Raw genomic sequence first — 13,538 nt, 5'->3', positions numbered from 1 at the left:
TCAGGCATAACATTATGAGCAGTGAGAGGTGAAGTGAATAACACTGATGATCTCCTCATCATGGCACCTGTTAGTGGGTGCGATATATTAGCCAACATTTTGTCCTCAAAGTTGATGTGTTAGAAGCAGGAAAAATGGGCAAGTGTAAGGATTTCAACGAGTTTGATGAAGGGCCAAGTGATGGCTAGAACACTGGATCAGAGCATCTCCAAAAACTTCAGCTCGTGTGGGGTGTTCCCGGTCTGCAGTGGTCAGTATCTATCGAAGTGGTCCACGGAAGGAACAGTGGTGAACCGGTGACATGGTCATGGATAGCCAAGGCTTTCTAATGCACTTGGGGAGCGAAGGCTGGTCCGATCCAGCAGACGAGCTACTGTTGCTCGAATTGCTGAGGTAATGCTGGTTCTGGTGGTCATAATGTTATGCCTGAATTATATGTATATTTATCCCCCCAAACACAGACATCAATATATTTTTTCAGACATAAGCCAAATAAAAAAATATTGTATCATGACAGCACTGAAAATGAAGAATTGCCCCTAATTAAATCCAATAAAGAATTCCAATACATTAAATTGTAATAAACTATGTCCCACATAGGTGCAGTGGGCAGTGTTGTCTCCTCACAGCTCCTGGTTCCCTGGATTGATCCGGATCTGTGGTTCCGGTCCGTTTAGAGTTTCTTTGCAGGTTCTTCCCATATCCATGTGGGTGTATTCCTGATTCTGTATCATCGGGGAAAGTGGACCGGTCACACTAGATCACCACTAGACCTAGAATGACTGTGTGCTTTCTGTCCAGGGTGTATTTGCTCTTCACACCCAGGATAAACCAGTCAGTGGAAATGGTGGGAAATGATTCAGATAACTGGCACTGGTTTAAAAGCAGGGCTTTCACTCAATAACATTATTATTATTATTATTGCCTGCGCTACAGAAAATGTGCGCGTGCACCCCTTTTTAATGCGCTGTACTGAGTGCAAGAACTGCAGTGGCATTGCGCCGGAGACAGGGGGCGCGTGCAGCCGGGGAACCTGGCAGAGCGCACGCGCCTAGGTAATAAAGTGACTCACCGGGAGGGAGGCAGAGGCACGCACCGGCGCGAGCGTCCGTGTCCTCGTCGGAACGACAACAAAAATAATATCTATACACATTTATCTTTCTCATTCGACTCTTTCGCAGTTATTTGTTTGGAAGCAGCTCTCCGCCCTGGTGGTCGTGTAGCTCGTCCTTCATGGTGATTAATGTTGATATGCTGACGGTGTCCGTGCGGATGATGCTGCTGAAGGTGAGAAAACGGATGAGATCAAACGCCATCGACGGAACCGTAACGTTATCTGCAATAACGACAGCACGTCACGACGCTTTATTTAGCCCGTTTTCCCCAGTGATTCGGTGCGGCCAGCTGAAATCGCCTTAGAAACGTTTCCCGTGAAGGAAACATGTCTCAACGCCTGCAGACCAAATATGATGAACTAAGCGTTATTTCTCGCGCTCTTTGTTCGTTAACGGCGTGAAAAAATATCATAGCAATTATAACCATACTCATCGTCGTCAGTTGGGGGGGAAAGAAAATACAACAAAACAGTCGCCTTAAATCCGAGTCATGTATGTGTTGTGATCAGCGCAACAGCTCGGAGAATGGAGCCATTCCTGCAGCTCGCGCCGCACTCGCTGGCCATCGTGCTGTCGCGGCGCGCGCCTGCGGATTCGCGCGGCGTGACGGAGAGCGCGGACCCGCCGCGCCACCACACCGGCTACGAGGTGTTCGCCGAGTTCAAGGCGCTCAACACCGAGCACTTCTGGAACAAGATGGTAGCTGACGCCATCGCGGAGACATTTTTCCTCGGCTGGCTGGACGAGCACGTGCTGCTCATCCAGGGCAAAGAGGAGCACCTGGAGGCGCTGCGCGAGGCCTGGACACGGAGATCGCTCAAAGCGCCGCGCGGCTTCGACATCAAATACCTCGGTAATTGACGAATAAACACTCTTTGCACCTACAGACATGCAACGCTGTGTGTGTGTTTTAATAATACGTTGCTGGGTGTATTTTCACTGACGCTTCGTCGTGTGTGTGTGTGAGACAGAGAGAGAGAGAGATTGAGGCCGCATCGTGCAGCCTTTAGAGCCGTATTCCGTCATCCATTTTGTTGATTGTGTAACGCGGCAGTTTCTAAGAATTTCTCAAAACCACAAATCCGTTTCATGACCATTTTTAGTTGTTGCCAGGGGGCGTGGAACCTTAAGCGTGCTGTAGTCGGGGGGGCGTGGTCCGCAGGTAGCAGTGTCCTCAGGGGGCGTGGTCACTGCCCGCAAAAGAAATATGCCTTTATTAAAGTTAGCGTTGAGAAACATTTTAAGTACAGTGTTTTGGGGAGAAAACCCTTGTTTAATCAACTACAGCTCCATAGTGGATGGATAAAGGTGGAGAATTCTAAGGCTGAACAGTAACAGCTAAGATGATGATCATTATTATTTTGCTCCACATTGCTTCTCAGGATCCCAGGTTCGATCTTGAGCTGTGATTACTGTCTATACAGAGTTTTCCCTGAGTTCTGCCTATGTATGTTCGGGGTTTTCTCCAGGTTCCCCGGTTTCCTCCCACATCCAAAATACCTTCTAGTAGGTTTAACGATGAATTTTCTTCAAGGAGTGTGTGAATGTCTGTGTGTGTGAGGTCCTGTAATGTATTAAACTGACGCCCCATCCAGGGTGTGTCCATGTCTTCATGCAGTGGATAGACAGCACAACCCTGACCAGGATAAAATGAGTCGTGAAAATGCAACAACAGTTTGATTATAAATAAACCAGTATTTATGAAAATGGACATATAATGAGCGTGAAAATTGAGAATCGCACAATTTAATACAAAATTGTCATAAAGCAGTTAACTAGCATTATGTTTCATTGCTGAATAATGGTATAGGAATAAAATCTACGTGTTTGAAGGAAAATGTGTTTTTCTTTCACTCGTGGTCCTAGCAAAAACTCATTTTATTTCAATGAGAGGAGTCTGAAAGTTTGTCCTGAAATGAGAGAATTATCTGTAAATCATACACATTGTAATGAGATGTTTCGTCATATCTATAGTACAATACACCAATGCGGCAGCACCGTACACAGGACTAGATGGCGTACAAATAAACACATGTATAAAGTGTTTTTGCACGCTGTATTTGTGATTGTACAAGGAGAGGGTTTGCTCAACAGTTTTAAAATCTCATTGGCCTGCTGAGCTGATGACATTGGAAGTAAATTCTTTAAAGCCGTATCCTGTCATTTTTAAGCCAGGTTGTATCCATCAGATTTACAATCACACACAGCAACCTCACCAGGGTATTTAATTACCATTGTGTCAGAACAGTAGATGTGTAGAGTTTTAATAAATGTTGATGATCCTATCTGGAGTTTCTGTTCTGCAGTTCCAAGCATTAAATCGCTCAGTGATGTGATTTAGCTCGAGTCTGTATAAGTTGGTTATAGGTTCAGATGTTTATCTTTTTAATAATGATTCTTGGACACTGAGAAGATCGAGATACGGCCGCCTGTCCGCCGAAACGCTTGTGCAGTGGTTCACCGTTCCAGGCTCTGTGAATCCCGAGCACTCTTTTGCTAAGTGCACTTTAAATAATGCTGTTCTTTTCATCAACAAATCGATATGCTAGTTACTTCAGTGAGCAACACGAGTAAAAGAGCACTTCATTACAGGCTGACTGTAAAGAGAATATAGACTGATACTACACTCTATCTGTCTGTCTATCTATCTATCTATCTATCTATCTATCTATCTATCTATCTAGACTCATGTGTATATCTATTTTTACCTAGAAGTTTGCATTTTCAGTCATTTAGTTCCTTTCAGAAAATGACATCCTGTTTTCTTTTTTAAACAACATTTATATAAACATGTATATGTGTTAAATTCGTATATTTAATGCTGTCGAATAGCACAGCAGGTCCCGTATATTTATCCAGTGTTTCTGAATGGTTGCCGCCGTATCCCGAGTTACTGATTTATGTCACATTTGTACCGAAATGAAAAGAAATCCGTGACATTAACAGCTGGTTAAATAATTAGTCACGCCAATGTTTCTGTTCTGCTGGTCACAGCGACTCCAGACACTTAAAAAAAAATCAGTCGTGTTGAAGTATGTGTAATGCATGACTGGCATGCTTGGATGGGAACGGCGTGTTCAGCCGTGCCTCACTCACCTCATACGTTTAGTCATAGTTTGTTTTGTGATTTCAGATTCAGAAAGACATTTGTTTTTCCGATTGGTTCATTCGGTCAATTCTCACTAAAAGCAAGCATTTGTGGTCGTTTTAAAGTTTCCATCTCATGTCGTGTCCCTTCTGTTTGGTTGGTAGTCTGTACTCATTGGCCACAATGAATAAGAGTGAATAGTGGTGCTGTTTTATCGTCAGCCCTGTTTTTTAATCTAGTTTCCATCAGAAATGAATCAAGATTTTTGTTACTACTTTCTCAGGTTGTCTTCACTTTCAAGTGTTTGTGATTGCAGTTGGACATTTTTTATAGTTTTATGACATCGTTTCGTCCCTAATTTCTCTCAAACGTTGAATTTCTGAGTGTAAATCTTACATATTATATTTCTGAGCATAAATGTGCACTTTAAATCAAGTAAAGCCAAAAAAACTATTTTATTTGTTATCTCTATAGCGATTTTTTTTTTTTAAATGGACATTTTGACAAAATTCAGCTTTATAGAAATATATAAATTCAGGATCTAAATTATACATTTATCCCTAATGAGCAAACCAGAGGTGACGGTGTGAAGGAACATCTCCCTGAGACGATATGAGGAAGAAAACTTGACTCTGAATTTTTAAGCGCTCACTCGGAAAGTTCTCACAGATGAATCGAGAAAAACGATTTGAAAGAATGTGTAACAGAAAACAGGAGCATTTCTGCTTCAGGTCCAAGCTGCTACACAGCCGAGGTGCTTTTAAAACCGAGCGGTCGTGCTACACCATGTCTTCAGCTCGTACTCCTGAGGAAGATCTTCTCGTATTACGGATTTCTGTGGATGCGGCTCGACGTTTTTGTTTTAAAATCCTAACCCTCTAGCCTTTATTCTTGGCGGTGATTCTTTTCTCCTTTATTCACGGCAATCAGAGCAGAACCTCTGGTTTAGTGTGTTGTACAGTTTATAGCCTGATGGTCTTAAGCTTCATGTATTGTCTCAGATCAGCCATTACATTAGCGCAAGCTGCCAGTGGACACGCTGCTGCAGCAGAACCATTACCGGGACATTTGTTAAAATCTCGGCAGGTTTCGGTATGCACTCTTACTACAGGCTGTTTTCTTTCTCGTCTCGTCTTTCCTTTCCATCTCTGTCATTCTGAAGCAGGAGGGAAAGCCATATCAGTGTCTTTGTGTTTGTCTCGTCTTGCGGAACGAGAGCGGCCCATTTTGCCGCGAGGACGTCTCCCAGAGCTCCCTTCCTCCCTCCCTCCCTCCCTCACTTCATCCCTCTATCTCTTAATGGACAGGACCATTCTTTATGTGTTTGTTTTCTTTACCGTGAAATTCCTCATCTTACACAATTAACGTCGGCTCATTATGAGTCTGCAAAGAGAGACGTTTCCTGGTCCATTGTGTCCTTGTCAGATGATGAGCTTGTGTTTGGCCTAGTGACTGTCGAAGCCTCAAATCCCACACTGATGGATCTTTAGAGACGGAGAGACAGGAAGACTGAGGTGGATTTAGTAAAGTAGTCACATGTTAAGTGCTTCGAAGCATTTTGAGGTAACATTAAAAAAAAAATCACAAGGTGTTTAAAAGAGGATGAACAGGATTGATTGAAAGCGAGGATTTCTTTTTTTCCCCTTTAAAGAAAAGGATTCACTTACGTTAAAAAGTGTAACAAGCTCCAAAGTATTTTTAGCCAAGTGAGGATTAGGCTAGTATAAATGGGCCATTATTCTGGTCTGCATGCCTCTGCAACATGAGATGCCATAATGTGTGTGTGTGTGTGTGTGTGTGTGTGTGTGTGTGTGTGTGTGTGTGTGTGTGCTCGCATGGACCGACCTATTTGTACCCTGAGGTGTGTGTCATCATCTCTTGCATATTTGCAGCAGGGCTGTGTTTCAGGTGTGTGTGTGTGTGTGTGTGTGTCTGTACAGGTCAAAGAAGAAGAAAAGAGGAAAAAGAGATATACTTCACTATGCTCTGCACATAAATCTTCCTCCTGTTACACATCACACATTTCTTTCTCACTGATCCCACACAAACTCCACAAAGAAATTTTCAGATTTTTGTGCGCTGAACCTACTTTAACTTGACACCTGCACTTTAGGGCATGTCCCTTCCTGACTTTTTACCACTTCCTCCCTGCTCTTGCTCCGTCCCTCATCTCTAGCAGAGGCGTCTGAGGTACGATGTAATTGTAATCGTAAAAGCCACATCAGTTACTGCTTCATAGCGATGCTTTATGTTAACGCCGAAGCGCTTTCAGGTGTGTTTCCCGACGCAGACGCTGTTATCATGGTTGAGCAGATGGCTCCTTGTTACTCAGTGGTGAATCATATTTAATGAGAAACTTGAAATGTCTTCACACCAAACTAGTTTTTGATGTCCTTACTTACTATTATCCCTTAGTATTATTATTCACATTCCTGATACTTGCTACAAACTATAAATACTCATTACATTTGTTTATATCTCTTACGTCAAGTGACCAAGACCAAAGCATGAATAATATTCCATTTTCAGCTTGCTCTGTACTTCTGCAGTTCAGATACTGTCTTGCCTTGTCTCTACCGGTGTCTCACACTCACTTGCAGCACATAACACATCACTGCCACAAAGGGAGGAAGAGAAAATATAAATTGCATCAGACGTCACCGCTCTGGCTCGTTACTAAATTCATCCTTCGCCACGTTGACCCAAACCAAACCACCCTACTCGCTTCAAATCAACCTAATAATCTCAAGGCTGAGTCCCAAATGATGTACTAGACTATACACTTGCACTATGTACTCGAGTATGAATGTTAGAAGGGTTGTATCGTCTCAAACAGAACACTATTTTTCTTTTACTTAACTGGAAGTATAAGCCGTTTCCCAGTTGATGAAACACGACCTCAAAAGTATGTAATGCAGCTCTTTTAGCTTTAGCAGAATACTGTGAATTTTTAAAATGTTCCATAAAAAATCAATAAAATGTGCATGGGCTAATTTAAAAGACATCTTTCCAGACGTCTTGGGTGTCATCAGCCATCTTTAAATTTTTCTCATCCAGTGTCAGAGCCTGGTAGCCCCGCCCCTCTTCCACTACGTAAGCAAAGCTGGAAGTGTCCAGCATTCAACACTTAATTTTTTATTTTTTATTTTAGCTTCATCCAGATTCTTGAAGTGCACAAAGAATAGTGCATATGGATGCGATTTGGGACGTACCTTAACGCTTTATATTACAGTTGCTGCAGAGATGAGTGATGCAAGGGTGTAATATTGATATTGCAAAAGATTAATGGCGTGATATATATATATTTTTCTGTGTTGTCATGTGTTCGTACTTTTATATTCTAGCTTTCAGTAGTGTTTGCTATGTTTCTTTTTGAAATGTTGCCGATAAATACTTATAAAAGAGGCTGTTTAACTGATCTTGCAAATGTCCAAACATGTTTACAAGCTACTAATTGTATAAAGAAAGCATTAAATATGTCCTGCTGTGGATTTTTTCCTAATATGTCCTGCTGTACAATTAAGATCTTGTGGTTCTGCTGGAAATCAGTGTTACGTTGTGCATACAGAGACGTAAAGGCAGCACGATTCTGAAGCTTGTGGCCAGAAAAGTGTACAAATCATGTCAGGCCTCCTTTGAGCTCTAGCATCTGATGTGTAGGATGTTAAAGCTTTCAGTTTTCTTTCTTTTCCTTGGTTTTGTTCACCTCGGAATGTTTCTGAAGATGGCACCAGCGTGTGGTGGTGTAAAGCACTCCCTCTTCTGGTGCAGACATGCAGTTACTCAGTCAGGCCTGATGTGGCGCTTTTTAACGGTGATGATCTGATGCATGATGTCATGATGCATGTATTAAATTATTACACACTGGTGGGGTCTGTGTTTGTATCTTAGGGTTATTTTTACTAGAATTTATTTGTATTTCTTTTTGCTATATTCTACTCTGTGCAGTACCTGATAGGGCATCCTACCTAAAAGATTATTCTGTTAAATGAAATAAAATAAAATATAATAATTAAAATGTATAATAAATAAACAAACAAATAAATAAATAAATATAAAATACAAAAATAAAATATGAAATTAAAAATTTAAAATGTAAAATAATATAATAAACTTTTTTCCAGGGTTACCTAATTGGCTTTGTTTTTTTAAGGTTTTATTTTTATGGGGTTTTTTTAATTCTTCTTTTTTTGGTTATTTATTGTAATATTTAATCAGAATTTAAAATCAGAAGAAATTGATTTCTTTCTTTATTTTTTAGTTAGTTTTACATTGTTTGAAATACTTCATTGTTGATTTTAAAATGTATTTGTTCCTTTGAGTTAGCTAGCTCCAGGTTTTATGTTTTAACCCGTCGCTTGCATTTGATTTTTTTTTTTTGTTTGTTTCGTTATTTTCTGTTCATTCATTTTCTGTGGGATTTAGCATTTAAAAGATTGACTACTAAAGTACTGCACTATTTAGCATGGCTCAGTGTTCCTTTGAGTAGAAAGACAGAACCGAACCATGGACCTGCTGTATAACATACAGTGTTGAAAATAGGCCTGCTTTCTGTTGCTTTAAAATGATAAATCTATTTCTTTCTATTTTAATTAACTTTTTGGGGATAATTTTCTGTCATGAATAGTCCTGGTGTCATTTTTGCTAGGTTAAATATCTGTGATTAGTAATTTAGGCGTTCTCCATAGATCACTAAGCTGCTGAGAAACTGAGGTGTTTTGTAGAAGGAAAAAACCCTGTGTACTGGAGGCTGGAGGCTTAAACCTTTGCCTTGTCGGAGCTACAGTACTAACAGAGACTCTAACCACTGGATATATAGTGGTATATTTAGATGTTCATTTCTTTTTCCTCCACTAGAGTGCAGAGTTGCACAGGACTGAAGCTTTTATTTGTCCATTCAGATCACGTGCAGTCCCTCAGACTATTTTTCTCTTCATTCAGCCTTGCAGTAAAGCTGTAAAAATTGTAATGTCAAGCATCAAACTTTTTAAAACCCTTTTAAACATTATTAATAGAGCTAAAATCGTACAATTCACATTTGTAGCTCTTTAAACTGAGAAACAACTGGATCTGATTATTTTGCTGCCGTATATAAGTGCAAGCTTTTGTACGGATGCCCAGATACGTGGTATATTTTATGTGGTATGTTATTTACAATAATGACAGTATTTTGCATTTGAAGTGTGATTTCTGCGCGGAAAAGCAGTAAATTAAAGCTGTAATATTCATATTTAAAGCCAGAATATAGCTATTTTGCTCTATATTTATTTCGGGATCATCAGAAATGTCCAGATGAATTAAAACAAAATAATAAAACTTGTCATTTAAAACCAGCATAAATCAGGGTTTTCTTTTCTTTCATATCTTTCATAATAAATATTATAAGGCTAAATCTTAGTCTTATTAAATACGACTTAAAATGCAAAACTTTAATGCATAAAACTGAGTCATAAAACTGTCAACTGTCCTAGATGATTGTTTAATTAACCGAGAGTCTCATGGTCACACTCCATTGTGCAGCACTACAGGAATGTTCATTCGGCAGGGGTTCATGTTTATTAAGCTTGTCAAGTGGTGATGTTGAGTTAATAACAGTAAAGGAGCTCCCTTAGGGGACGGATCTGTGCTGATGGGGGATAACTGTCGCTGGGCATGTGGAGGCAAAATCGATTTCATTAAGATGTCAGTTGTGTTCTAGAGGTTTTTGAAATTGGAACCCGATAAGAGCGTAAACGCTTTCCTCTGTTTTCCAGCTTAAAACCTGAGATGCTTATTATCTGTCATAAGTGTGAATTTCATCGCTATTATTAAGCTTTCACTTGTCAACTCCTCTCCATCCTTGACACCAGGATGTGTGTTTTTTGTGGTTCAATCTAACGTGATGTTTTTAAATTCCAAGCTGAGCAACAGGAACATGGGGAATATGCCCCAGAATATCGGAAAAGCCTTAAATATGTGAACGATATTCGTATTAAAAGCACTGCTTTTTCAGTGTTTTAGGTTTTACAAACGCCTGCTTGAAAAGAAGTAAAACATGACCGGAATCTTCAAATACTAGCACTTTCCAAACTATTTTAGTGTTTTTCTAGTTGTTGAATGTGATTGTTAGTTATCTGAACTGAAAAGAAAGTAGGAGTGGGTTTTTTTTTTTTTTTTGTTAGATTTTCTTTTTATCCTGCGAAGTTTGTAGCTACCTGGCTAAGTAGGCTAGCTATTAGCACTTCTGAGTGTTAGTAACTAGCTAGCTAGCTGCTTTACAGGATGTATAATGATCTGGCTGGTGAAATGCCATTGATGACCCTTATATTTTCTAGAAATTTTTCCCAGATTATTTTCAGCGAAAAATTTAGGTGTTGAAAAAAAGGCAGAAGTGACCAAAAATAAATCTTAAATAAATTTGCTATTGTATTTTACCGGTTGAGTAACTATCGATGCAAAACAGTTTCTTTTGTTTCACAAGTGACCACAGAAACCCATTATGGCGACTGTGGTTCTAAAAAAAAAAAAAAAAAAAAAAAAAAAAAAAAAAGTGTATTCTTGATATCCAGAAATTTTTAATGCATCGTAATGCAAACCAAATCCCAACTAGTCCACCTAGGAGGCTTTCACATTTTTCTCAGCAAGATCCGCAGTGTAATCCTCTCAGCACTAGTGAATAATCTCTTGTTTGATAAGTGCCATAAATAATCTTTAACAGCGAATAGGACCCAGTTCTCAACCATGAATTTCCCTGATGCCGAGTCATTCTTCGTTCTGATTTTATATATATACACACAGTGAGGATTCAGTATAAATGGATCTGGTTACACATAGAAGCATGGCTGTTAGGATGAGTATAAGCTGATGATGGTGTCTATGGCCTCATGCCATGTGAGAATCACGAATGATGGAAAAATAGAGGTCATATAGGGTCAGATACTGGTCAAACCATGTCCCTGTCCTCATCTACAGTCACATTATAGGAGTAAAGATCAAAAGAATAAATCCACAAGCCAAACTGGTGGTAGAAATTAGGCTCCTCGTGCTAATAGTAAGAAAGTAGTAACAGCAAAAGCCTTGAGTGGCTACTTTTCCAGCTATTTGAGCAAAGTGGTTTAGGTACCTTACAATGATACCCCCTGGTCAACTTTTCTGGAGCATGTCCCACTGGACACAGACCCACTGAAGAGATTATTTCTCACAGTTGGTTTTAAACATCTGGGGATCCCCCAGGAGGACCTGCAGCCTGGTGCTTTGGATAGACAAATCTGGGTTGACCTTCCCAGCCTTCTGACACCACAACCCCCACCAGGAACAGTGGATCACACAAGTTCCAGAGAAACCGGACATTTTGGATAAAAATCCTACAGTGACTGTTTTGCATAGCAGTGGTTTCTTCAATAACTGTAGTTTGATTGTTGACTTAAAGTGGTAAATTTCCTATTGTTGTATTGTTCTCTTGTGGATTTGAACATTGCGTAAAATGTCTTTACTAGCTTAAGAGAATGGTATTCTTGGCAGCAGTAAATGCAGCAATTCGGTAATTCTATTACATGGTATGTTAGGGTGGAAGGTTGACCACTGAGAAGTCATGAATAATACTGAGTGATCAGAATAGCTGGGATATTATAGTTCAAACAGTGTGATATGTGGTCAGTGACTGTTTTCTATAAAAACTGTGTGGCTGGACGTCGCCATGTGGCGTAAAAGTAGGAAAATAATTCTGATTGTTTACACAGCATCATGAAAACAGTCATTAAGGTCTGCTTTAGGGTATACAGAGAATACTGAGATGCTGAGCATTTTGCTCTTGGTCCAATGAACCTGGGTTCAAGATTGGCCTCAATTTAGATTACTGAGGTTTTTGACTTTGATTGTTTCTTTGTTGTTACATAGTTTCTTGTGAACTGAAACCTAACGACAAAGCTTTCTGACAGATGAAGGACACATCACTCATTAAGGGAACATCAGGAAATGAGGGACTGAGAGAACTGAGAGTTTGCTGCTTGGTGCTTCTTGAAACATGGTACACCATGTTTACGAACATAGTGTCAGATCGAATAAAGAAATTGTATACAGTTTCAAACCAAAACCTTGTGAAGAACTGGAAAAACTGTATGGCCACTACAGGAACAGCGCTGACGCCATGCTCTGCGGTTACACAGTGTATGTCAGTGGTCTGGCTTAGTTTAGTATCCCAGTAATCCAAAGACTGATGTTGAATTAAAAGTTAGCAGAAAGCTGAAACATTTGCTAACTGGAGTTTCATAGTTTCATACATTTTTAATTTAAGCTCCCATCAGCAATCAAAGCCGAGTGACAGAAGGTCAAGTATGAGGAATACAAGAGGAATGTGCGCGCTTTGTGTTCTTACCTTTTGAAGCTGGAGACCAGATTGGTATTGAATTGGCTCCTTCTTGTTTAGTTCAGAATGATTCTTTCCATTGGTCGGATTATTAATCAACATCACGTGAAGTTATACTGTTCTGCAGAAGGTCTATATTACTTTTCAGCTCTGCCCACACCACAAAGAACAGTAATGTTCTTAAATTCATTTCTGACAGAAATGAAGTTTTGCAGGTGGACTCCATGAAGCTATTATTTAAACGATGTTTGTATTTCATAGTATTTTAAGGTGGTACAGTGGGTAGTCTTACCACCTTACAGTTCCATGGTCAGTTGTTCAAATCATGAGGTCTAATATTTATTGGATATATTGGAATTTTTTCCATGTTCTCCCCATGTCTGCATGGGTTTCCGCCCATCTCTAAACTCTTCATCCACCTCCTACCTCCTCAAAACTAGCTCTGAGAAAACCAAAAACTAGCTCTAATGAAACTAGGAATTGACGCTAATCAAACAAAGAACTAGCACTAAGCAAAACAAGAACTAGTGTTAAGCAAAGGAAGACCTAGCACTGAGCAAATCAAGAATAAGTGCTAATCAATCCAAGGATTAGCACTAAACAAAACTAAACTGGTGCTACGCAAATCAAAAACCAAAAACATGATGTTTGGTGGGTCGGCTATGCTAAATTACCCTTAGGTATGAATGTATGTTCACACCCTTCCATGGTGTAGTTCCACCTCAGGCCCTGTGTACAAGGGTTAGACTCTGGATCCATTAGAACCCTGGCTCAGATTACTGAAGAGAATTAATAGTGATATTCGACCCTCTTAGTACTTCTAAATTTTTGTAGGAATTCTACTCTAGTTCCTGAATCCTACATTGGGTTGTTCATTAAAAGTGTTTTTCTTCACCACCACATAATAAACACTAGCAAATCCATTTAATAATCTCCAACGTTTAATCAATTTTAACCCTAATGTAGTCACAGAAAATCTGCTTCATGCTTT

At 39.8% G+C, this 13,538-nt stretch overlaps 1 protein-coding gene across 1 annotated transcript in view; it reads left to right on the top strand.

The window, feature by feature from the left end:
• The first annotated feature begins 1,077 nt into the window (after positions 1-1,077).
• stox2b (storkhead box 2b) overlaps positions 1,078-13,538 on the top strand; it is a 60,811-nt gene continuing 48,350 nt past the window's right edge. The window contains exon 1 of the mRNA XM_058407656.1: positions 1,078-1,968. Within this exon, the coding sequence (XP_058263639.1) occupies positions 1,641-1,968 (328 nt within the window). The 5' untranslated portion in view covers positions 1,078-1,640. The remainder of the gene's footprint in view (positions 1,969-13,538) is intronic.

This window comes from Hemibagrus wyckioides, linkage group LG14 (genome assembly GCF_019097595.1).
Source record: "Hemibagrus wyckioides isolate EC202008001 linkage group LG14, SWU_Hwy_1.0, whole genome shotgun sequence".
Taxonomy (NCBI): Eukaryota; Metazoa; Chordata; class Actinopteri; order Siluriformes; family Bagridae; genus Hemibagrus; species Hemibagrus wyckioides.
Note: the sequence above shows the minus strand (reverse complement) of the source record. Positions and strands in the feature narration are given on the sequence as shown.